This window comes from Cololabis saira, chromosome 8 (genome assembly GCF_033807715.1).
Source record: "Cololabis saira isolate AMF1-May2022 chromosome 8, fColSai1.1, whole genome shotgun sequence".
NCBI lineage: Eukaryota > Metazoa > Chordata > Actinopteri > Beloniformes > Belonidae > Cololabis > Cololabis saira.
This window is the reverse complement of record NC_084594.1, coordinates 14,889,341-14,916,873: the sequence shown is the minus strand read 5'-3', so window position 1 is coordinate 14,916,873 and position 27,533 is coordinate 14,889,341. Positions and strand designations below refer to the sequence as shown.

General features: G+C 40.6%; 1 protein-coding gene across 4 annotated transcripts in view; it reads right to left on the bottom strand.

Moving 5' to 3' along the window:
- Positions 1 to 26,745, bottom strand: part of nav1b (neuron navigator 1b) — an 83,601-nt gene extending 56,856 nt beyond the window's left edge. For 3 of the 4 annotated variants that reach the window (XM_061726851.1, XM_061726847.1, XM_061726849.1), the window contains exons 1-2: positions 4,929 to 5,728; positions 4,705 to 4,793 (exon numbers count right to left, since the gene is read on the bottom strand). In XM_061726851.1, coding sequence (XP_061582835.1) covers positions 4,705 to 4,793; positions 4,929 to 5,713 — 874 coding nt within the window. In that variant the 5' untranslated portion in view covers positions 5,714 to 5,728. Of the gene's footprint in view, positions 1 to 4,704; positions 4,794 to 4,928; positions 5,729 to 26,631 lie in introns of those variants that run through there. The other variant, XM_061726846.1, reaches the window with a different exon arrangement.
- Between the last annotated feature and the right edge of the window lie 788 nt (positions 26,746 to 27,533).

Genomic DNA, 27,533 nt, shown 5'->3' with positions numbered 1-27,533 from the left:
ACATTATGTAATTATTTATCCTTATGTATGCATTACTTAGTATTAAGTAATACATTAGTTAATACAATTATTATCATCTGTACTAAATGATGGTACAGTACAACCTCCCTGCAAAATAAAGTGCTTTAAAGAACTGCATGCAAGTCTATCCTCATTTTGTGCCTTTTTAATGGAAAAGGGTGGACGCATGTTTTTTATCTGTTTCTTGCACTTTGTATAAAATTAAAATATGAATTTAAACTATTACAAAATGTTGCATGGTTCGGAAGTCGCATGGTGCATGATGGGAAGCAAAAACATGTAATTAAAGCTCATTGTGCTGACTGGAATGTGAGCTGCCTGAGGGAGGAAGTCTCACGAGGGATTTTATTATCCGAATCAAAATTCATTCATGTGCAAAGAAATAATCTGTTCATACTGGACTCAAGTCTCAGGAAATGACAGCCAAAGTTAGTTACAAAAACCACCGGTATCAATCCAGAGCAGCGAGCCTTGCCGTCGTGAACTCTTAGGTAAAAATTCTCATCATACATCCTGCTGGAGCTCTGATTTCCGCTGAGGTTTAAACTATCTGTGCAGCACGCCTACATTTCATCTTTCAGCTAATTTGTAGTTGAAACCAGATGACAGCTTACTAAGAAAAATCTCTTAGCTCAACAGTCAAAAACAGAATTTAAGCATCCCTTAGGTCTGCCCAGCAGAGATGACAGGATCTCCCAGACAGGGGGTGAAAGACGATCCTCCCATCAAACCACTCAGTCTCTCAGTCCCGCGCATATCCGTCCGCGGTGGAGGACCACTCAGACGTTTGTCTGATCTCTCTCGCCGGAGGCTGGCTGAAGGCTCTCATCCCTCACTCATTACGATAATTAAGATGTCAGTTAACAGGTTTTATAATAACTGAGGTCATCAGCAGAAATGAAAACAGTCAAATGAGTCAAAATAATTCGTTTGTAATTTGAATTTTCAACTAAACATCTCTCTTCAGACAAAACAACTGGTGAATTATTTGCAACAGCAAACCAAAAGAACATAATCAACTCATTATGTGGTAGATTATGTAACGATATAGTCTGATTAGGTTCAGAGCTGCTGAAAGGCCCAATTTAAAAACTGTCAATATACAAAATCTAGTGCCTCGTCACCACTTTATGTCTGGTTAAATGACACTCAAAGGGCACATTTTAGTGAAAATCCATGGATACATTCAAGTAATCCCCATTGATTTATTTTGGCTCATTAGAGGTGCTCTGTGTGGAGACATGGGCGTCTGCTTTCTTCTTATTTTACTGTGCTTTGGATGTTTTGGATGTCAAAGTAATCAAGGCGGTACCATCAAGGATAAGTACCAGAATCCTTCTGTAAGTAATCAATAGTGCCAAACATAAAGCCAAAGTGAATGCATCACTTCCCGATACCACTTTAATGTCAAATGAGAATTAGAGTTGTTCTTTGGATGTTTTGGGGCGTGAACTTTCCATCAGAGGATTTATAGACACCAACAACCCCTAAAGATGATCATAAACTAACACCGACTTTCTAATCCTAAACCTAAAATCACATTTTAAGTCTCATGAAATGATTTTAAGCTCATGGGGTTGTTTCCTACGACGGAATATTAGGGCCAAACTAAGACAAAAGGAAATTACGAGAATAAAGTCGTAAAATTACGAGAATAAAGTCGTAATATTTTGAGAATAAAGTCGTAATATTAAATATATTATAAATATAACTTCACAAGATGCTCAATATTCCTAATTTTTACACAGGGAGAAGAGTTCTCATAAATTGTATTCTCATAATATTACGATTTTATTCTCATAATGTTACGACTTTATTCTTGTAATGTTACTACTTTATTCTCGCAATGTTACGACTTTATTCTCGTAATTTTACGACTTTAATCTCATAAAATAACGACTTTATTCTAATACGACTTTATTCTCGCAACATTATGACTTTATTCTCGTAATTTTACGACTTTATTCTCATTATATTATGACTTTATTCTCGTAATTTCCAATTTCTTTTTGTCTTAGTTTGGCCCTAATACTCCGTCGTAGTTTCCCATTCAGCTGTGTGAGATAGTAAAAAGCCCAGAGGTCTGTCTGACTACAAAGTCTGCATGGTTTATTATTACAGGTGTATGTCGAGTTTGCTGGCATCATCCAGTTTATTTAGTCCAAAAAAGAATCCATCTTAACTCAGCAATGGATGGCATCAGATCTTAATGTGAAACAAAGACGCTTTTTGAACAAACGTGCATCAATGTCACGAAAACATGTTAAAGTATTAATTCTGTCCTGTGGTCAAAGCTATTACCCTGGACTTAGTAGCATCTGTTCGCTTCCTTAAATCAATATCACTTATTTACAGCAGAGCTTTAATCATGTAATCTCTCTCTAATTGGACTTAATTGATTGAATTGTCATGGTTACATCTCCTAATGATAAATTGCCTTCACTGAGAGACATGTCTTATGCCACTTAAAAGTAATGAAATATTGATGCAACCAAATGCAAGCTACAGCGTACGTGTTTGTTCACACCTGTCCTGTTTGTGCGAGCTAAAGCCTACGTGAGGAACTGGGCTATTGCAGGCATCAAAGCATCAAACAGACTTCCGCTTTTAATCCTTTACAGAACCCTGACACAACTGACGGAAATTAGATTACGGAGGGACGAAAACATTGAAAGGCGCTTGCATTAACAACAGGTGGCAGTGAGAAGCTATCATTACAACCTGGCAGCAGAACGGATGAGAACGAGTGCCATGCTGAGGAGAATCCGCTGTCAGCAGAAAGCCTAATTAAAGCCCGGGTGTTACAGCATGCAGTTTAACACAAGTGGAAAAACAAGGGTTTCTCATAACCAGCTAGTGACCTCAATGAACTGAGTAAGAGAGATTTTTCATGGTTTTATTGACTCTGAAGGGATCATGACAGGAAGGAAGATAATTTGAACAGCCATATTGGTTGAATTTGAGAGCTTATGGACTGTCTACGGTAATCTTAAGTTTTTAAGATCAGTTATTACACTGTTTTATTTATAAACATTAAAGTTCCTCCTCTTTTCCTGCTGTATGCTACAGAGCCCCTCTAGTGACATTTGAAAAAAATAAAATAATGCGTGCCCACGCATTATTTTTACTCGTGGATGGCATTATAACCTACTGTCTGGACTTCATGGATGCAACTTCCTCCTTGGTGGGATGGTTATTAATCATTAATAACGGTAATTATAGTCTATTTATATTAAAGAGCAAGAGTATTGTCATGGCGAGTGTAGTAATAACATGTGACATTTGAAAAAAATAAAATAACTCGTGGCCACGCATTGATTATCTCGTGGCTACGAGATATTAACTCGTGGCCACGAGTTATTAATGCGTGGCCACGAGTTATTAATGCGTGGCCAAGAGTTATTAATGCGTGGCCACGCATTATTTTATTTTTTTCAAATGTCACCAGAGGGGATCCGTAGTATGCCACTGGCTTCCAACATTTTTGTTTCTTGAGCCCTAAAACATTGTGTGACTCTTCATCACAGATGAATGTTGTCTGTCAGAGTGTTGTCTTTGATTTTATGATTTAGATTGATTTTTTTGAAGACTCCTCTCAAGTGGATGGACAACCAATATTAAAGGACAGACAACTCGGGGTGAAAGAGATGGAGAAACAGAAGTAACATTTCTTATGGTCTTATAAAGTTTCGGTGACACTTTGGTTAAAAATATCATGTGGATATAGTATATCCAGCTCTACAAGTCTGTAACAATATGTTGGTTTTAAAGTGTAACAGCTTTGCCTTTCCAACTTCTGAGGTACAGCAAAGCCATCATTTACATACATGCTGTGAAGTTGGGTGGGGGGGGGGGGGGGGTTGGTGTTTCCATTGAACGGTGTTTTTCTCTGTAAAGGAGACTAATCTGAATATATCTAGAAAATAAACTAATCTGGCCTGGATCTGTGATGCCTTATCCTCCTGCCGATCCGCAGCAACGGGTTACCAGGTTCTGCGGAGCTGCGCTCCACGCCCCGCCCATTTTTGTCTCGACTGCGAATCAGGAAGGAGGGGGAAGTGACGTATGCCGTAAAGCAGTCAAAGCCGTAAAAATGTGTAGTTTTGTGTGGCAATGTGTGGTACTGTTCCTACCATGCTCCTCAAAGTTACATAGTGCCAGTGAAGGCGATACAGACCCCTCAGACCATGACAGAGGTGTCATTAAACCTGTTGGAAGTTGATGTACCATCACAATGACTCTAAATATTATATTAAGGTGGAAAAGTTACGTAGTGTCGCTTTAAGTCTGAATCACATATCGCCCGCCTCGAGCTGCTGGGAACAACACGGCAGGGTTGTATTATGTAGAAGCTTTTTGATGTGGAAATCATTTCAGACACCCAAATATATGTTTAAACAAAACAAAAAAAAGGATTTTTATGTCCTCTTAAACCCCCACAGTACACCTTTAACCATAAGCACTTAAAGCAAAGGGTAAGTTTGCTTTTATTTCTACTTTTGGAGAATGTCTGGTTCCATAGGCCTGAAAAAGAAAATGTTTAAAAAAAAAAATAGAAAAGGAAAAGATCTCTGAAGTAGGACTGAAGTTCCAGAAGCCCTTTAGGTGGGCAAATAATAAGATTTACAGCCTCAGGCCTGCCCTGTATTCCCAAAATGGAGAGATTAAAGAGAGCAAACTCACCTAAATCATCACAACAGACCTCCATGGAGTCAGAGGAGCAGTCGCTCAGATCATCAAGGGCGGCATCCGTGTCCTCGCTGACCTGAAACCTACACAAAAGGCACAAAAGACTTAAACAGAAACCAACGGGGGGAGAGCTGTATATAATGTCCACTGTGCCCTAAAAATAAATTGCAGCCCTCATTTTTACTTTTGATTTTAAAGAGGTGAAACACTGCCCTCACCTGAACCTGAAGGGAGCGACAGCCGCCATGTTGACTCTTTCTGGCTCACTTGCCCTGCGCGCCATGTTGAACGTATGATAAGGAGATTTTGATTTATTGCTGAGCATCTCTCCAACAGAGGCTCCCGGATCCGGGTTTAGCGCGTTCCTCACATCTTTCTGGAAGTTTTCCACTCCGGCTGAACTCTCGCCTGACGTCTCGTTTCCATTCGCCCCTTTGGTAAAAAGAAGACGTCCCCGTCCTTGGCCTGACTGAACATTAGCTGAGAGCCGAGGTAAAGCGTCGCCCTCGTGTTCGTTGTCCACATTTCTCAGGCGGTACTTCCCGAACGTCCAGTTCTTGTTGGTGTTCTTTCTGAACTGCAGGTCTCTCAAAGCCTTATGTGTTAGCAGGTTGTTGCGGAGGTCTAACGTGTCTTTAGAGCGCGGAGCCTCCCTCTTTGCCATTTGAGGGCTGCTGTATGCTGAACATGTCCCGTCGTTTCGCTCTGTCGCTGCTGGGCCTCTGTGCGAATACACGGCAGTCTTCTGCTGCAGCAGGTGGTTCTTCAGAGCTGATCCTCTCAGCAGCTCCGAGGACCCCGAGGAGGCAGAGGATGAATAATATGCAGCCTGACGTCTGGCGGCTTGCTGATTCTGCACTGCGGTATTGTTGAGCCCACCGTACTGCCGTTTGGGATCCATCTTTGGGAGAGGCATCATGCTTTGAGGTAAAGGCAAACTGGAGCTGACACCTGTGCCACTCTGGCTCTGAGACATCACTTTGATGTTGGCTCCGCTGTTCATGCTTTGTGACAGTCACTGGACAGAGACAGGAAAGAACACATGGAAATCAAATATGGTTCAACTTCTTCTTTTTTTATGATTTTTTTGCCTACAAATAAAAGTACAAACATAAAAACACCCACAGCATTCAATAAATACACTGTAATGTACACAACTTACACAACAAAGTCACACCAAATTGAATGACTTTGTTTTCCCAAATGCAACCATATACACACACAACTGTTTCTGAATAACTTTGGCTGAAATACTTGAATTAGGTGTTTTTTCACATCAACATGTTGATATTAGGCCTGTTACGAGTGTGAATTTCCAATTTTATTTAGATACTCATAATTTATAATATATGAATGTGCGTGCGTGCGTGCGTGCGTGCGTGCGTGCGTGCGTGCGTGCGTGCGTGCGTGCCGACTGAAATATTGCGTTTTCTTTTAAGAATGCTCAAGCTGTCAAACTGTCATTGATATATACATTGTATGATTTTATTTTATTTCTAATAAATTGAATGTTAAAAAATAACACTTTTTGTATGATCAATAACTTTTTGATCCAATTTCATTAACTGTGACAGCCACCGTGGCAAACTGACACCTGCAGAATTCTTAACTCATACTTTTCACAAAAAACAGTTCAATCAATCAGAAAAGTGGACTGCAGGAGAAGAAGAATCGTATTCGTAACCTGTAGAATTATTTTACAGGCATACGGACCAAAGGCTGTTTACAATGTCTCAAATACTTTGCCTCAGGATGCTCCTGTTTCTAGAATTTCCTATTGCAATAGGAAATTCTGGAAACGGGAGCATCCTGAACACCACATTGAATATTGCACGGTATACCTGGTCCCAGCTGGTGGCCTGCCGTGAATCCTTGCATATTTTTAAGTGATCCATCTTGACTGACAGGATGATCTGATGGAGGAGGGGGGACTGTGAGACTGCAGAGGCTCCCACCGTTATCTATTTGGCCAAAAGGTGGTGCCTGCTGGCAGTGGCGGGGGGACAGCCAGCGTTGGCTTGGCCTGAAAGGAAAAGTCCTCCTGCTGCACATGCCAAGTGGTGTCAGTCTGCCACCGGCCTTCGCAGCACGATTCACACTGGAGGTTGTGGGTAAAGGGCCGAGAATACATTAGTCAAAGCTGCCGCAGCATATGTTGTCTATTTCAATCCGCATGAGGTTTGATTGATTCTGTTTGGCAGGTGTTCTCATTTTGAAATCATTCAAATTAATTGCTCTGATTGATACATTTTGGTTATTTTCGTCTTTATTCACACTGGGATTATTGTTTTCTTCGGCCTGAAATCAGCTGGTCCATTGCTTGAGTTAAAAGCTCAACTGAAGGTCACGTGAAACATCATCAGCCTCACTTTTCTGATGGCGGTGTTTCTCCTGGTCGAGGAATGTGAACTCTATGACTAGTCTGGATTTCAGACCCTTAGGATTCTTTGATGCTGTAAGTGATACATAATGGTATAATGTTCTTTCACCTCAAAGCATCCTCTCCTCTTTCGCAGCTCATTCACTCATGCTCTCAGTCTATCAGTTGGTCATGTGGTTAGAAACTTTGTCTCTGTGAAGCAGACGCTCTGGAATGTGCAGCTGTTTTACAGGATTTGGTGCTTTATAAATCTGAAGTGAAAGGCTTTTATCTGTCAGTCAGTTTTTTTATTTGGTCTTTAATACAGTATCGTATGTATGCTGTCAAAAAAAATAAAAAATGTGTGACTTCCTGTTTGAGAATAGCCCTGCTCCCTAACATACTTTGGAAACAAAAAAGTCTGCCGATCACAAGAGATGCTGTTTCACACAGACACAACCAGTCATGTGAATAGATACATGTTAATACATTTATCATATCCCACGCAAGTACAAACATTTCTCATTGTGATTCTTAAGTATTGTCTGGTAAGCATGATGAAAGCAATTACATTTATGCTTAATGAAGTTGCAACCTCAAATGATTACATTACATCAGACCACTGTGGAAACACCTACTACAAACGATTAAGTTTCCTCTGACACAAAGTTTTGTAAAGTAACACCCACATGAATTAAATTGTTCTGATATTTATGTAAAATAATAATAAGATAGAATAAAACTGCGAAATCTACATGAGTTAAATGTATAAATGTCCAACATTAGCCAGTCCTCTCAAAGGAGACAATGATAAGCAGAGGTGGGCAGTAACGAGTTAGTAGTTTTGAATCACTATACTTTTTACTTTTACTTGAGTAGATTTGTGAAGAAGAAACTGTTACTCATACTCCGCTACATTAGGCTACGTTGAGCTTGTTACTTTTCTTTTATCCCTTTTATCCGCGTACGCGTCAATATCGTGACATCACTGAGTGATTCTTTGGGAAAAAAGTTTGTTTTTGCATGTTTTGTCACATTTACACAGACTCAAACACACACAGAGTTTCTATGAGTTCATGGGCTTGTTCTAGTTCTGCCTGGTTAAAAAAGAAAAGTACAAAGGCTTGAAATGTTGTGCTACTCGTGCTTAATTTATTTTTTTATTCTGTTATTATTTAATTTATTCTATTATTTATTAAAGCACTTGAATTTACTTTAAGATTATTTTAATTTAAGCTATTTTTTATTAATTTTAATTTATTTTATTATTTTATTGATTTAATTTGCCTTAAGATGATTATTTTGTACTTTTGTCTGTTTGAATGGTTGTGTTAAAAAAATAAATTACTCAGTACTTGAGTAGTTTTTTCACCAAGTACTTTTTTACTTTTACTCAAGTAATTATGTGGATGACTCCTTTTTACTTCTACTTGAGTCATATTCTTCTGAAGTAACAGTACTTTTACTTGAGTACAATTTTTGGCTACTCTACCCACCTCTGATGATAAGGTAGCAGTGTAGAGCAGTGCAGCCAACACTTCACAGTAAGGTGCAGCTTACAGTAATACAATTTAGACCCATATGCAGCTTTAATGGGGGGGGGGGGTCGATACGTGAGGACAACAAGCATGAGAGGAGACAAACGAACAACACCATCTTTGAATCTCTTGCAGCTTCACGCTCTCCTGTTTTTTCCTTTCCTCTCCAAAGCGTCTTGCATGCTTCACTTGCATGTCAAGACCATTTAGTGACTCATACTTCAGTCCCTTTTTCTTTAGCGGACACTATAGTTTTACCTATGGTGCTCATTTTCTTTGTTGCAATTTCAGTCCCGCTTTAGAGCTTCTCTTTCTTCCGCACGTCTTTATCAAAGCATACAGCCAACGCTACAAGAAGCTAAAACCGCTCATTCCGCCGAGGCTATAATCAAAGTGAGGGTTAGACTAAAGATACTTGTACAGGCTGACATCATGTCGGCAGAAGATCTCTTTGCTCTGGCAGAGTCTCCGAACTGCTTAGAGAGCTCCGTGCAGCTGTCCCAGAAGTCTAACAATCTACTAAAGTAGACAAGAAGCTCAAAATGACAAATCCTCTTTCGGAAAATCAAATATACATGATAAAATCTAGAAATAATTAACATACAGTCCTACTTCTGAAGAGCTGATGAAGCCATGGAGGACTGGACTGAAGTTGAGTGAAGATTTAATGCAATCTATTTTATGTTTTTACAAACTAACATGTCAAAGAATTTCTAGTTGGAAAGTCCCCCAAGATGACATTCGATATTACTGGCACTATAAAAATAAATGAGGTTGAACTGAATTTTTAACTATCCAATCTTGTAAAATGTCACCTGTAATAAACTGGTAACCTTTCACCTGGAAAAGCAAATAACTGTATCACTGTATCAAATGTTTGTCTTCGCAGGCACACGGATGCTCTCCGATGTAGCCCAGCTCCAAAAGATAACAGGGCGTAATGGGTGCATCATTGCATTATCTACATAATTCAATTTTCTCAAGACAGCCGTGTTATCTAGATTTACACTAGGCCTGATCTCATTTTTATATATAGTACCGAGTCCCAGATTCCTGATTTTTACCGTTTCCTCTTGTGCCCTAGCTTTGTTGGAAAAAAAAAAAACCTCTGCCGGGAGAAAGATGGACTGAGGTCAGCTCAGGCTGATTATCACACATTTAGCTGCAGCTGACTGGTTACTGGCGTTGTAGGTGACAACAGTGTCCTCTTGTGTTGTTGTTAGTCATCTGGGACAGTTAAAAGCTGCACTTTGTTATTTTGATTTGCTGATATCAAACTTGTATTTTTTTTTTTTTCCTTGTAAAGATGATGGAAAAACTCAAAATGAACAGTCTCTAACTAGGACATTAGACTATTTTTGTTACATAACAATATAATCTTAAATATGCATGTTAAAACATGATTAGAATTAACTGTTGTCCTTAGCTTGATTTCCATAATTTTCTCTAAAGAGAAACATCTCAACCAGGGGATTTAAAACCACACAAAAAAATGTCCCCATTACTAATACTGAAGGTGTGTCGTCATAAAAAAAAAAAGCGTAGACGCACTCAATCATATCCCTAAGAGGATGAATCAGATTTACTAGTCATTTTTTACCTTATATATATTATTATATATACTACATATTATTATCTTATATTGCAACTTATATTTTCTGTTCAGAATATAATATCCTTAAAATAATTGTAGATATTAAATATATATTACAGATAATTTGTTCACGCTCATGTTCCTTGATAGATGATTTTTCCTCTGCTGCTGTAGGGCCATTTCTTCAGTTCACCCAGCCTTTTGTTTATTACCTGCACAAGTAGTGGTTTTAAGAATATTACTTTCATTCTTTGCATTATGGCCTGACACTTGTATTTTTATTGTTTGAAATAAACTATGAGGGCTGTGATGTCAAAATCCAAGCACTTAAAGAGCCAGTTTTATTCAGATAAATGATGAGCTCATTATTTTATGTTGGGGATTTACTGGAATGATTATAACTGCATAAAGTTTTCAAAGAACACATCAATCATTTATTTCTGAAGTACTTCTTAGCTTCTTTTGTAACCATATGTTGTTCCTATCTTGTCAGTTTTCTTGATCAACGGCCATTTGAAATTACGACAATCTGCCTTTTATGCTGCATCCCCTGTCTTTTTAAGAATCGGGGTAAGTATTAAATTATGTACTTGCACACTTACGCTTACCATTTTGAGACCATTCACGCTAACAACTATGTGTTTGTGAAGTACAGTCCGAGTACTTGGATGTGTGCACTCAAGAGACACTTCACACACACTCAGTGGCCAACATCTTGTTGTCATAGCAGAAATGGTGGGACACTGCTATATTTTTGGTCAAAAAGATGGAAAAAGAGAAAATCTTTGGAAAGGATAACACACAATAAGAAAAATTGGCCTGGGTTTGTTTGGAATTTATCCCTAACCAAAAACCAAATCCTGTGGCAGTAAGTCAGGTAAGGAAGAAAAAGCACAAAGACATTTAAACCTTTTGACAGCATACATTTGTACATGTATGTGGATGTTTGAGTTCACTCATGGAGGCGAGCCACCGGGAACATCGACTAAGACTGCTTTGATCCATCACCTGATTGGTCAAAACAAGAGCGTGTGAGAGGCCCGTCTTTTATTCATTATAGTTATATGCCTATCCATTGTTTGAGGTTTGCTAAATGTACGACAAGGTAGGCTGTGTGCAAATGTATTTCATGGTGATGTAAGTAAAGGAATAACTAGAACAAGACGAACAAAGTGTCTGTTCAGGAACAGGGTTTCCTTTTAAAACGCATAATTTATTTCACTGTGGACATTTCGGCTTTTTATCTTTGTCATGGATAGGATTTTTACAATTCCAATTCCATTTTTGGTTCTTTATCCATTCCCTTATCAATTTTCATTTGGAAAAAAAGGAAAACATTGAGAAAAATGGTGCTAATATGATAGGCAGTGTTCGTTGGTTAATTAGTTTCCAAGGACATGCTAACTTTGCTGCTGTTGCTGGGTTGAGAATTACTGACATTAGTCTGGAGCAGGTCAAAAAGATTCATTGATAGTCATTGCATGCTGTTCGCAAATGTTTTAGCATGTTAGTAGTATTTCCTCCCTTTGATGAAATATTCACTTGGCAAGTATTTTAAAGGAGCTTGAGGCCGGATTGAGGCAAGATTTATGAAAAAAATCCGTATACATTTTAAGTTTTCTAGTAATAATGTCAGATGAAGCGTTCCAAACCCAAAAGAATGAGCCCTCTAGTGTATCTCTCCTTTGCGTTGAACAGGCTGTGTGCTGCAAAATGTGCTGCAATTCGGTCCCGAATTTCCCGCGCTGGGCTGCGGATGTGACGTCACATGATGCTGCATGTGCGTTCTCCCCGTTCTCCCGTGCCGGCTTCACTGTTGGCTGCAGTACCCCCAACGGCCGTCGTGGTGAAGGGTGGCGCTAGAGAGTCTCATTTCTTAAAAGGAGCCTCAAGCTCCTTTAAAGTTGCCCTGTTGTCATCTGTTTTACTGAAATGTAACCAGACTTTTGAGCGTTTGTATCATTTGGGCGCCATGTTTACTATTGACTGCTGGCTTAAGTAACGTGCGTGGTGACGTCATTCGTGCCCACTGGAATCGAAAATGATAGTTTTGCAAATGATTCCAAGGAATTGAAACACTGGGAACCGCTTCTGAACAAGAACTGGTTCGCGATTTCCATCCCCAGTCATGGAACAGACCTTCACTACATCATATCAAAACAGTATGATGCAAGCCGCTTGGTGGCGCAGTGGGTTAAGCAAGCGGCTCATATACTGAGGCTACAGTCCTCCTGCAGTGGTCGCAGGTTTGAATCTCATTCCCATTCTCTCTCTTTACCCCCTTCCTGTCTGCAACTTCAATAAAGGGCCACTAGAGCCCAAAAACAAAAACAACAAAACAGTATGATGCATAATGCAAACCTCTAAGCAGTTTTAAAATACATGCATGACAATATTGCTGGCTACTAAGAAGAGTTCATCAGAGATGAGTTGAGATGTTTTTTCAATGAATTAAAACAGTAATCAATTGCGTGTTTTTTTTTCCAGAAATTAGCATTGCCACCTTCTTTTTCCAAACAAACCAAGGAAACAAAGTACAGTAACTGCATACTAAAATGAAATATTACATAGTATTACATATTACATATATTACATACACAAGTGCTGCTAACTGCTGTTTAAAGCAGTGGTTCCCAAACTGTGTGCCTTGAGGCAAGTCCAAGTGGGCCGTGGGATTTTGTGACAACCATAGCCTACTGCAATATAGTATACAACTAGACAAAAATAATTATTTTAATTTATTATATACTACTTTGAATGCACTCATTCCATAATACAGAGGCAAACTCTTTTACTAAAAACTATTTTAAAAAATCCTCCTGAAATGGGTGTGTTTGATGAAGCCCAATTTTGTGTTTGATGAAGCCCAATTTGATAAAGTTTAAATATTTTTGTGAAGTATTTTGTTAATAAATATTTCATGAGTAGAATAGTTGTCTTTGTCATATCTTATTTGGCATTAGTAAATAATAAACTTAACAGATAAACAGATGATATTAGTGATAACACGTGTTATAAGGCTATTTTGCACAATAGGTGTGCCTTGAAATTTTTATTTGTCCTTTGGTGTGCCTTGGGCACAGAAAGTTTGGGAACCACTGGTTTAAAGGGTGTGGCAATATCGCTTTTATCCAGAGAATTCATCTTGCTTTTATTGTCCAGTGGAAGCAGTGGAAAAGTGGACTACATTATGCCAAGCTGCTGTGTATCCCACTGCCACACAAGTACATCCAACATTTTTTTATTTATTTATAAAGTTAAAGTGTGCCCTCACAGTTTTCAACATGTTTGCACTCAGTATAGATTTCATTTTTGTCTCGATCACATTGTTGCTCTGATGCCAATAATGGTCGGGCTCTCTCTAAAATCCATTTCTCTTCCCAACACAGTGAAATTGACATTACTCTTCTCCACTCTGCTCTGCTCTTAACTGGCATTGGTCTTTGTTTACTCATGAAGGTGTCTGTCTAAACCCTGTTTTCTTTTTGTTTTTTTTAAGTCTTATCATCACCTACAGCTTTCTTCCAATGATTACTGGTCACATTTTATGTGGAGCTTACTGTGAAACATCAAATACTATTCTTTTTTCCTGTTAAAAAGAATCAAAGTCAACTATCCTCTGTGTTGCATGTGAGATCAGAGTCGCTCTTGGACGCCTGACTTAATCTAGCGGCTAATTAAAAGGGGATTTATTCTTTATAAATCACTTTAAGAGCTTACAGACGGTCAGTAATGCAACATTAACACCCTAAACAATGTCTAAGCTTCAAGCAGCTAAGTCCTTTTCCTTTTTTATTATTCAGGCAGGCTTTTAGGTGATATTTTACGCTGTTTTAAACTGTTGCCGTTTCTTATCCCTGATGTGTTAATAGCTGCAATTGCTTGTTTTTTGACAATCTTTATTTATTGTACAGCACTTTGTGACCGCTGTCTGTGAAATGTGATCTGACCATAAAGGCAGGAATAAAAAGATAAGTCTGGTGTAGTAAAATAAAACATTTTAAAATGAAACAGGAAGTGCTGTATGACAGTTTTTTTTTAACTCTTGAGCTCTTAACATCTGCCTTCCTTGGTCAGGGGACTCTTGAAAAGGGGATTTTAAATCTCAAGACTTCCTTACACTTGTTGAGTAAAGGTTGAGAAATAATAAATAGCTTAAACCACTGAAATTTGCCTCACATCTAACCTATAGTAACATGTCTTTGAAAGGTCCTCCTTACCTCAAACAAAATCTACTCACACAAACATCATAAAGAAGAAGAAAAAACACTAAAATATCAACAATCAGCAGTGATGTAAGGTCACAACTTAATGTTAATGATAGTTCCGGTTTGACAAGTGTATGAATTGTAATTTTCTGTTGAAAATTCTGTTATTTACAGGCCAACATTTGCAGGGAGCTGATTATAGTTCTCTACAAAGATTAATTTTGTTTTTGAGTTTTTAATATTGACAGACATTTAATAAAAGATCATTGGAAAGCTTTACCACGTGTGATGCTTATCCCTTTTAAAAAGCAACAAGGAGCTTAATTTAGTTTATTTAACACCCATGATTTTTTTTTTATGTTTCAAGCTTCAACGCTAAACTCTGTCAGTGAGGTCATCTAACAGTAAGATGCAAGGTTTCTTCTCTGCTCTCATATCAATTATTTAATCCAATCTGAACAACAAACAAACAAGCCAGAAAAAAAAGCACGTGGTCCCTGAAGAATCTGGAAAAAATCTTAACTAGTGCTGGAGGTCGGATGTAAACTCTCTAAGGCGCAGTAAAACGGCTGCTGCTGCATTTCTGATGGTGTTATGCAACAAACAGGGTTCTCTGGGGTGAACTGAATCCTGGGTAGAAATAACCAGCATGCAAATGCCACACTGCAGTTCTGTGATGAGTCAAAGTGTGGGCAGTTGTCTGTGCTGGATCTTGAGAACTGGGTTATTGGAACACATAGAAAAGGAAAAGCACTCTGGAAGTATACTTGAATCACACTTCCAACTGCAGCAACTCCTAAAATAGTATACAAGTGGTTGAGTTCATGCATAATCAAATACAACATGCTCTTTCCCTTTTATCCAAGAGACCTAGCAGAATACACCGCAGGGGTAAAAATGTACTGCTTATTGCTCCGTATTTTAATCTTACAAAGAATATTTAGATGAGGACCTGTGAGATTCAGTGTGTATGGATGCAGAATCCCAATCATCATTTCAGATTTTCGGATTAGAATCGTGTTACTGTGTTATTGTGTGTTGCATGTGCAGTATGAGTGAAAATGTAAATGTTCAATTTTTGATCAATTGAATCTTCTGCTTCAGTATGCTCTCGCAAATATGACGGTCACTGCTTTTGCTGACACAAATAACACATGCCAGAACAGTATCTGGTACACGTGTGTCACTTGAGAGGGCTGTTGTGTTAACATGAAAGTCTAATGCAAGACACTTGTATTGTACTGAATCTGAATAATACGATCAGATCTTTAAAAATCAGAATTGTACTGGAATTTGAAAACATTTATTTCCACAACTTCCACCATTCCACCATTTCCACCACCTGTGGTGGATTATGGTGATATATAGAGGGCAATACTCATTCATACTGGATGCAGTCTACCCAGAGCAATAAGGTTAATCACAAACCTTAACCACTTTTGCACCACAGCACCTTGTATACTACAGTAAGACGCAACATTTCTTTGCTCCTCCGTTACAACTGATACAGAATGCTGGCAGCGAATCTGCAAACATACCTTCACAAAGACATAGGACAACAACCTCCACCCAATACAGTACAATGTAAGCCACAGAGCTCAAATCCAAGCGCATAATATGTCAGGTGGGTCTCGGAGACACAAACACAAGATTGATTGCTTGACCCTGCCCACACTGTTCCCATCCACCTGTTTGTGCCCAACTTCTTTATTTCTCTACTTTCTGGTAAGATTTGATCTGCCATTTTCTAAGGTATACAATACGTGCAGACAAATATGTGTGTATACCCTTCTGTGCTGTCTCTAAGGCATTCTTTTGTGTTTTATTTATTTGTCTCTTAAATAATTAGTTGGTATTCATTTCAGTTTGAAATGATGTATTAGTCTGCTATAAGTTTAACTTGTTTATAAGAACGATTTATTTTGATATTTGGTCACTGATGACATCACATCCTGTTAGGTCACTTCCTGTTGTTGAGAAAATGGTGGCGGTGTCATTACCCGATGTGAGTCGCTACCCGATTTGAGTCACACATGCGCAGTCGCATTATGAATGTAAAATGATGTAAAATGTAAAATAATGTAATGTTAAAAATGTGTTAGTTTATACCATTCTCAACTGAAAAAATATGAACATATCTATGCATCTCTCTCTATACAGTATATGATCATATCTTAACACACACACACTATAAGTTAGGGATATTGTGAGACACTATTTTTATTGTCTAAATTTTGTGGGTAATATTAAACTAATGAAAATGGTGTTTCTTCTCATTCATCATTAGTAATATCAAAGGAAACTTTTACTTATTTCATTAAAATTCAGACCAAATAGGAAAAGCAATCATGTAAATAATAATATCTGCGCATGTGTGACTCAAATCGGGTAGCGACTCACATCGGGTAATGACAGGCAGACATGTGGTGCATGCCCAGCCCCCCAGTCTCGCACTCAGAAGGCACGCCGATTTTTCCCAGTTAGTCTAGACGGATTTAAGAAAAAAGGCCTTTTATAAGAAGTAAGGAGCATTTATGGGTATAAGTCGGGAACCGGCCTACCTTACATATTTCAAGGGTGTGGAGTCCAAAAAAAAACGGTACCCGAGAAATTTGGAGTTTTTTACCTTCTAATTTGCATATTAAAATGGCCGCCAAATTGCCCATCTTGCACAGTTATTGGACCATTTCCTCCCATTTTTTTTTGTAAGTAGGCAATCAAGATGAAGAAATTAAGTCTCTAGATCGATAGTCAAGGGTCAAACAAGGATATAGTGGAGGCTCAGTGCCTTTTTTGTGTATATATATATATATATATATATGCAAAATACCAACTTTTAGGGTGAAATTAAGCATTATTTGTGTCATTTTTTAAGGCCGACATAAATATTAAATAAAAGTTACTCTGAAATTTTCCCTGTTGATATGACATATGATGTACACCATATTATATGATAACAAAGACAAAAATCCATTGCAAGTTGTCTGGGATTTCATGTTTTTTTTTTTTTTTTTTTGTGCAAATTAAGCATTTGTTCTCTAAATTCTCTAAAAACCCAGGTAAATAGGGACAAATATTCAAAAAGAGACCACCATGAAACGTACCAAGTTGAATATTTAGATCAGTACATAGCATGGTCAGTCCCATCGCTGAGGACCCTTTGCCTGAGGTGAATTAACAGCAAAGAGGATCGTAACAGTTTCACACGCTTTGGTACCTATAGCCACCTGCAGCCACCTATAGCCACCTGCAGCCACCTATAGCCACCTGCAACCACCTATAGCCACCTATAGCCACCTGCAGCCACCTGCAGCCACCTATAGTCACCTGCAACCACCTATAGTCACCTGCAACCACCTATAGTCACCTGCAGCCACCTGCAGTCACCTATAGCCACCTGCAGCCACCTGCAACCACCTGCAGCCACCTATAGCCACCTTCAGCCACCTATAGCCACCTGCAGCCACCTATAGCCACCTATAGCAACCTGCAGCCACCTATAGCCACCTGCAGCCACCTGCAGCCACCTATAGCCACCTGCAGCCACCTGCAGCCACCTATAGCCACCTGCAGCCACCTGCAGCCACCTGCAGCCACCTATAGCCACCTGCAACCACCTATAGCCACCTGCAGCCACCTGCGGCCACCTATAGCCACCTGCAGCCACCTATAGTCACCTGCAGCCACCTATAGCCACTTATAGCCACCTGCAGCCACCTATAGAAACCTGCAGCCACCTGCAGCCACCTGCAACCACCTATAGCCACCTGCAACCACCTATAGCCACCTATAGCCACCTGCAGCCACCTATAGCCACTTATAGCCACCTGCAGCCACCTATAGAAACCTGCAGCCACCTGCAGCCACATGCGGCCACCTATAGCCACCTATAGTCACCTGCAGCCACCTATAGCCACTTATAGCCACCTGCAACCACCTATAGCCACCTATAGCCACCTATAGCCACCTGCAACCACCTATAGCCACCTGCAGCCACCTGCGGCCACCTATAGCCACCTGCAGCCACCTATAGCCACCTGCAGCCACCTATAGCCACTTATAGCCACCTGCAGCCACCTATAGAAACCTGCAGCCACCTATAGCCACCTGCAACCACCTATAGCCACCTATAGTCACCTGCAGCCACCTATAGCCACTTATAGCCACCTGCAGCCACCTATAGAAACCTGCAGCCACCTATAGCCACCTGCAACCACCTATAGCCACCTGCAGCCACCTATAGCCACCTGCAGCCACCTATAGCCACCTGCAGCCACCTATAGCCACTTATAGCCACCTGCAGCCACCTATAGCCACCTGCAACCACCTATAGCCACCTGCAGCCACCTATAGCCACCTGCAGCCACCTATAGCCACCTGCAGCCACCTATAGCCACCTGCAACCACCTATAGCCACCTGCAGCCACCTATAGCCACCTGCAGCCACCTATAGCCACTTATAGCCACCTGCAGCCACCTATAGCCACCTGCAACCACCTATAGCCACCTGCAGCCACCTGCAGCCACCTATAGCCACCTGCAGCCACTTATAGCCACTTATAGCCACTTATAGCCACCTGCAGCCCCCTATAGCAACCTGCAGCCACCTATAGCCACCTGCAGCCACCTGCAGCCACCTATAGCAACCTGCAGCCACCTATAGCCACCTGCAGCCACCTGCAGCCACCTATAGCCACCTGCAGCCACCTGCAGCCACCTATAGCCACCTATAGCCACCTGCAGCCACCTATAGCCACCTGCAGCCACCTATAGCCACCTATAGCCACCTGCAGCCACCTGCAGCCACCTATAGCTACCTGCAACCACCTATAGCCACCTATAGCCACCTGCAGCCACCTGCAGCCACCTGCAGCCACCTGCAGCCACCTATAGCAACCTGCAGCCACCTATAGCCACCTGCAACCACATATTGCCACCTATAGCCACCTGCAGCCACCTATAGCCACCTGCAGCCACCTATAGCCACTTATTATAGCCACCTGCAGCCACCTATAGCCACCTGCAGCCACCTATAGCCACTTATAGCCACCTGCAGCTACCTATAGCCACCTGCAGCCACCTATAGCCACCTACAGCCACCTATAGCCACCTGCAGCCACCTATAGCCACCTGCAGCCACCTATAGCCACTTATAGCCACCTGCAGCCACCTATAGCCACCTGCAACCACCTATAGCCACCTGCAGCCACCTGCAGCCACCTATAGCCACTTATAGCCACCTGCAGCCACCTATAGCAACCTGCAGCCACCTATAGCCACCTGCAGCCACCTATAGCCACCTGCAGCCACCTATAGCAACCTGCAGCCACCTGCAGCCACCTGCAGCCACCTATAGCCACCTATAGCCACCTGCAGCCACCTGCAGCCACCTGCAGCCACCTATAGCCACCTGCAGCCACCTGCAGCCACCTATAGCCACCTGCAGCCACCTGCAGCCACCTATAGCCACCTGCAGCCACCTATAGCCACCTGCAGCCACCTATAGCCACCTATAGCCACCTGCAGCCACCTATAGCAACCTGCAGCCACCTATAGCCACCTGCAACCACATATAGCCACCTATAGCCACCTGCAGCCACCTATAGCCACTTATTATAGCCACCTGCAGCCACCTATAGCCACCTGCAGCCACCTATAGCAACCTGCAGCCACCTATAGCCACCTGCAACCACCTATAGCCACCTGCAACCACCTGCAACCACCTATAGCAACCTGCAACCACCTATAGCAACCTGCAGCCACCTATAGCCACCTGCAACCACCTATAGCCACCTGCAACCACCTATAGCCACCTACAGCCAAATGCCGAAAATCGGGGCTGTTATGCACTCAATGTGTACATGTCAGAGTGATGACCAATGTCCTTGTTTAAATGTGGAGTTGTAGTCCTCAAGCATACCAAGGCAATGGGTAACCAAAGAACTTGGAAAAGGACTGAAGAAAGAAATACTAATCAAAATGAAATTCCAAAGACAAATGGCACACAAGCAAACTAGAAAGGTATAAAAACAATTTACCAAAACAAGTGACCTATGGAACTTACAGAAGAAGACGGATGAAAGCAAATCAATTCAGCTAGAAACATGAAAGAAAATATACAGAAACAAGATCTGATCTGTAGAACTGTTCAAGGGAAGTTTCACGTTTTTTTTTCCCTATTCACTTAAATGTTTGAATTAAGAGCATTGTGCTTTGTTTGCATAAAAAAATGGATTCTCAGACAACTTGCAATGGTGTTTTTCTTAATTATTATGTAATATGGAATACATCACATATCATATACACACTGGGAACATTTAAGAGTGATATTGACTGAATATTTATGTCGACCTTAAAAATGACACAAATAATGCTTAATTTCTCCTTAAAAGTTGGTATTTTGCATATATATATACATAAAAAGGCACTGAGCCTCCACTATATCCTTGCTCTGACCCTAGACTATAGATCTAGACACTTAATTCATCATCTTTGAATGCTTACTTACAAAAACACTTGGGGAAAATGGACTGAGCAAGACAGGCAGTTTGGCGGCCATTTTGATATGCAAATTAGAAGGTCAAAAACTCAAAATTTTGCTCAGGTACCCTTTTTTTGGATTCAGCACCCTTGAAATATGTAAAGTAGGCCAGTTCCCGACTTGTACCCATAAATGATCCTTACATTCACTTTTTGGGTACATCCCGCAGCCGCGGTACTGCAACAAAAAATCCCATGGGGACCAGAAAGCTTTTTTCCCATAGACCGCAATAGTAAAAGAGAAGCCTCTAAAACTGTTCACAGGACACCTCCAGCTGTAATCACCGTCAATTACTAATCTTTGTATTCTATATTTTTAAGTCATGGACTTTATATCCGTCAAAAATGTTTTATAACGGCCAGAAAAGTCAAAGAAAAGTCTCTTTCTGGGCGTGACGTCACAGCCGTGTCTGTGCACTCCACGGATGTATTATATTAATATATATTATGTAATTATATTATATTAATACATTAACAATATATGTAATACTATACATGTAATAATATACATTCGTTAATATATTATATTAATACATATTATATTAATACACGCCTCATTGCCCCGGGGCATGATGGGAGGCCCAGAGCATCATGGGAGGTGACTCAACTGCGCATGCTCTATGGGCCCCACAACGCGGAAGTAAACCCGGAAGTCAGGAAATTTTTCCGGTGTATGCGCTAGGTGAGCAACTTACATTGAAATGAATGGTCGGCCATTTTCGGTCTTCCATCCAGTTATAATAGATCCATGTGCATGCCCTGAATGTAATCCGCGTCCATCTGCTAGGAAACATCATAGAGGCAATGCCGTAAATTCATATATTTAATGTTTAGGATGTTAAAAAAACATAAATAGTAACACTTTGTTAAAAAATTACATTTGATGAACGGTTAAAAAAGGAAGTTTATTTAAATTTACTTACAAGTTAAAAAACATGCTGGTAGACATTTTAATTTCTACTTAAAGTGCATAGAGTGATGTAAATTCATGTTTAAATTAATGTACAATGCAATATTTCTTTAAAAACACTGAATATTTTGTATTGTTTTATTCACAGTTTTCACCACGATGTCAAATGAAGAAGTGTGACAGTAAACGCTCAACCTTACTACGACTCTGTCTTCATTAACAACGGTTTAACTTGGTGTTTAGTCAGAGTTTCGACACACTGCACGAGAACACTACACCTTCTGTTAACAGGAAGGTTCAAAATAGGAAAAATAAAAAACGAATAACTAATGGAACTGGGCCTTGACAAATTTGCTGGTACTTTCGACTTAATGTTCTGTTGCACAACCTTTTAAGGCAATTGAAATCAAGTCATTTCTGTAACTCCCAGAGAGACTTCTGCACCAGTAGACAGGTTTTTTCTGCCACTTGTCATGACCAAACTCTTCCATATCCGAGGCTACCTCCTCCAGACTGCATGTCTCAGCTTCTTCCACCCACTGATAAAAGCTTCTGAATGGTTGAATGTTTTGCTTATCGTCCATGGTGTTTTTAGTTGAGTGGTTCATATTTGCTTCCGCGACTATAGGACTGAAGTGACCAAAAAGTTCCAGTTTTGTTTCATCTCCCCAAAGGACATTCCCCCAGAATCTGTGTGGCTTGTCAGCATCAACATGCATTTCAACAAACTCCAGTCTGCCTCTTTTTAGGATTTGCTTTCAACAGAACAGTGGAGTCATCCTCGGCCATCCGCTTTGGCTCAAACAGTGACGGATGGTGTGAGCTCAGACCAGCTCAGGTTTTAAAGGTTTAGTCTGAACACTCATTATTATATAACAGTGTTATATGGAACATATCAAATATGTATCAGACTTTCCCAGGCCAGCACACGTGTCATTTCGGGTCAGCCAAGGTGGAATGTGTCCACCACTGGAGCATGTCTCTGGACTCGACTTTCCAAAACCAAACCAAACCACACCACACACACACACACACACATACACACAAACAAGCACAGAGAGCGCAGAGCGAGAGATAGAGAGAGTTGGGTTTAGGACAAATTGAGACGTGGCATTTACAAGGCCCTTTGGACATGAATGTCTCCAGTATTTAAAACACACAACATCTCAGTGCATGAGAATACGAATACGAAAACGTTTTGTGATTTTTTTAGAATTATCCTGATATATGACATGTGAGATCAGCTGCAGATTTTTCGTGTAGTCACTCAGGGTGATCGCAATGTCACAGCGCAGCTTCTTTGAAAGGATGATGAAAGAAAAATAACGCCAAGCGTCTGAAAGAACAGAGGGTCTGAAAGCAAATTCTGCCTTCAGCAATATTCTTCTCACATCACTGTAATAAAGGTTGAGAGACCGCAGGGCACTGATTTTGTGATCTTGTATTATAATCCAAGCTGGCATGGAAATTAGTTACTGCAGGTCCAAAATAGCAGCAAGTTGCGCACACAATAGATCTGTTATATTGGGAATGACATCACCCACCATTAGTAGTATTCCCATGGCTGGGCATGGATTCACAGTGTAGTGTTGAATTACTTTACCGGCTTTATTCAGTGCACTAATGCATACCTGGGACTAGGTCGGGTATGGAGCTTCCGGACTTTTTCACGTGTCTCACAATGTATCTGTAGCAAAGCTGTACTGCTACTGTTAAAAATGCACATGAGCAGGTTCTGTTATCCTGCTAAAATATCACACTGAGCACTTTAATGGGCACAAAGTGATGTGTTCGTGTGTGTGTGTGTGTGTGTGTGTGTGTGTGTGTGTGTGTGTGTGTGTGTGTGTAAGCTCATATTCATTTTGATGACAGCACCACATCTCAAGAAATTTGGAACAGGAGCAACGAAGCTAACTGGGCAAAGTAACTGGCACAAATCAGAAACATCTGGAGGAGTATTTTGACAAGTAAATAGGTCAACTGGCAACAGGTCAGTAACACAACTGGCTATTAAGGGAACTTTTCAGAGAGCCAGAGATTCTCAGATGTAAAGATGTGCATATGTTCACCAATCTGTGATGAACTGCACCAAAAAATAAATGAAAAAAGTGGAAGAATGGAAGAAAATTGTTCCTCAGTGTAAAATTGGTTTAAAAAGACTTTTAAGATGCCTATATCCAGAGGTGGACAGAGTACTCGACCCCAGTACTTGAGTAAGTGTACAAATACTAGTGGTCAAAATTTACTCCGTTACAAGTAAAAGTAGCTCAGTCAAAATATTACTCGAGTAAGAATAGAAAAGTACTTGCTTTTAAAAGGTACTTAAGTATCCAAAAGTAAATGCTTTTCAATTTACTTTAAGTAAAAGTAAGAGTAAGAATACATTTCTTATTTTCCACATCAGTAAATTACTATATTTTTTCTAAATTAATTTAAGGATCTTTTAACTTTCTGTAACTTTACGTTTCTGAGAATTCGATGTTGAGTTGTTGAAAGCAGAGAGGTAGTTCTGCTTCGGCAGACACAATAAACATTTGAAAATAAATGTCTGTGGAAAGAGCAGACCTGAAAGTAACGAGTACTTTTCAGCCTTCCTAGAAATTTACTTGAGTAAAAGTAAAAATATTTGTCTTGGAAATGTATTCAAGTAAGAGTAATAAGTACCAAAGAAATCTAATACTCAAGTAAAGTACAAATCCTCTGGATATGTACTTAAGTACAGTACTCAAGTAAATTTACTCCGTTACTGTCCACCACTGCCTATATCTACAGTGTATAAAATCATAAAACGTTTTCACAGAATCAGGAGGAATCACTAAGCTGAAAGTCAAATCTGGAAGGTTGTGATCTTCGGACCCTCAGTTGGCAATGAGCACTCAAAACAGACATGATGCTTTACTGGGAAATATTGCATGGGCTCAGGAACACTTTCTTTGTCTGTGAACACAAATCGCTGTTACCTGTTACCTATCCACTTCGTGCCTTGTGGCTGTGCAATCCACAAATATAGCTCTGTCATGCAAAGAAGAAACCATATGTGAACATGATCTGCTGTCATCTATGGGCCAAAAAGTTGTTCCGTGGTGGTCAAAATTTGAACTTCCATTTGGAGATCATGGATGCGACCTGCGTACTACAGAGGAGAGGGACCAACCAGCCGGTTATCAGAACAAGGTTCAAAAGCCTCCATCTATGAAGGTATGCGGTTACATTAGTGCCTATGGTGCAGGCAGCTTGCACACCTGGAAACCCATCATCAATGGTGTGAAGCACATAGAGGTTTTACAGAAACATCTGCTCCAATCCCAATCCCCCCAATTTGTCTTTCAGGGAAGGTCTTGCATATTTCAGCAAGATGATGCTAAACTACATACTACACCCATCACAACTGACTTCATAGGAGAAGAGTTCAGGAGCTGAACTGGCCTCCATGCAGTCCAGACCTTACACCAGTCGAACACATTTGGCGCATCATGAAACAAAACATCCACCAACGACGGTCCAGAATTGTTGAGCTGCAAGACTCCTGCATTAGACAAGAACGAAACATCATTCCTCGTCTTTAAACTGCAGCAACTAGTGTCTTCACTTCCCAGTCAGTTGCTACAAGAAGAGGGGATGCTCCATAGCGGTAAACATCGCCCTGCTCCATCTTTTTAGCTGCCATCAAATTCAAAAATTCTGTTACACATATATACTTACACTCCCTACTTTTTTAAGTATACCAGTGAGTGTAGATGGACCAGATAAACTGGTACATTGTTAACACAGTTGCACAGTCACTGATACCGACTCAGTGAAAATCCTGTTACATGTAGCCTTTCGCTGCTACACTGTCAAATATTAGCTCATGAATGTTGCTAAAATCTCTGTGCGCCAGGACATTCTTGGTAACATCCAGCATTTGCTACTTCTTCACTCATTTTTTTAGTGGAAAGCATCACTGAACTCTTTAGCGAACAATGAGCATTTGAAATGTTTGCTCTCCATGACTGAGTCTTGGAGATTGCTCTCTTTGGATACCGACAGAATTATAGGCTATGGATAAACAGTAATGTGGTGTTGTAGTATTTCTGGCCACCATTAAGAAACATATCAAATTTCACTAGCTTTGCTCTCCTCCATCCTCTGTGGGAGTGCAAACTTCTAAATGCTCTGTTCATTAGCTGTGGGCTAACGTTCTCTGTGTGCTGGTTATTGCTGACGAGTGAGCAGTCAGTTTTCAGCTGCTTGCTTTGCAGAAAGTGACACTGAATTAAAAGAACCTTAAATACACCAAGAAATACTGATACAGCACGTTGTATGTTAATAATTAATTGCAAATGTTATTTTTCCAGCCACTGGACCAGCAAGTAGTATGAGCCTGATGCAATGATAGCCAGCAGCACAAACTGGTATGATTCAGCAGTGCATCCAACGCAGTTATTGGGCACATGACACCCCATCCCACGTAGAGCAATAATAGTCCAGCATGGCACAACAAAGTCTTTACAGGCTCAGCAGTCTGGCCTTGTCTTGTTTCCCTCAGATCTTTGTCTGAGCTTGGGTTGAATATATGCACATTATAGAAATACCTTGATAGCTGTAAAAGGATTTTGATCTGTTGACTCCTTGCATGCTTAATTAATACTACTGGATGCAGTAAAGCCCATTAAACAGAGATGTTCAAAACCATAGGAAATAAAGATGTCCGATTACTATAATCTCAATTCATCACATTTCATTCCAATACACAGGTGAACAAACATTATTTAGCCTCAGTATACACTTACCTAAAATCAAGCTGACAATTCTTGGAGAGATGGAAAAAAAGAAAAGTGCAAAGCCACCTCAAAACATTTGGATGCTAAGTGATAAGCATTATTTTCAGGTGTCCATCAGTCCATCTCTAATGCAACTGAACTGTGCTGAGAAGCTGCTTCCAAGCAAAGCGTTACACTCTGATATGCAATTTCTCAGATGAGGCACCAAACAGCAGCTTCCAACTCCGGAGCATCTCATCCTCTGTCCGATGTCTGGATCAAAGTGGGACTGCTCTCGCTTCCTGCTTGCATAACAATACTCTAGACAGATCTTGTGCTGCAGTTGGTGCCTGTGGATCAGACTACTTAGCCAGCAGGCGTGCTCTCCGCGGTGCAAATGGACCTGGCATCATTCCAGTCCAAGTCTCCCTCTGAACCAAAGTGCTGAGCTAAAACTGAGCCGTATACACCTGATGAAGTGCTCATAAAGCTGTCTCTTGCTCTGTACTTATTTTTCCTCTGCCTCTCCTCATCTTGTCCCAGCCCAAGCGTGGCGTGTTGTATGTTGTGCATCTCTTTTGCCTGGTGCTCAATGTCATGAGTCACAGGCAGACCCAGTGAACTGAACTAATCTGAATTGTCACTGCATCTTTGTAGTTGGCTTCCTGCAGGGCACAGGCTCCCTCAACACGACCCTCAGTGAGAATCTGGGCCAAGCAGAAGCCGATTCGGGAGGTGTCAGTTTAGTAAGAAAGACTGACGGGAGCGAAGATGTGATGACGCCATGGATTTACACACAGTTTTTCGCTTAAGCTTTGAAGTGGGGATTACAAATTGTGGCTAAGAACCCTCCCCTCCTGTGAGTTCTGTGGGCAAATGTTGCAAACTGACACACACAATCAACTTAGAAAGCAGATTATAAGGAAGCAAGG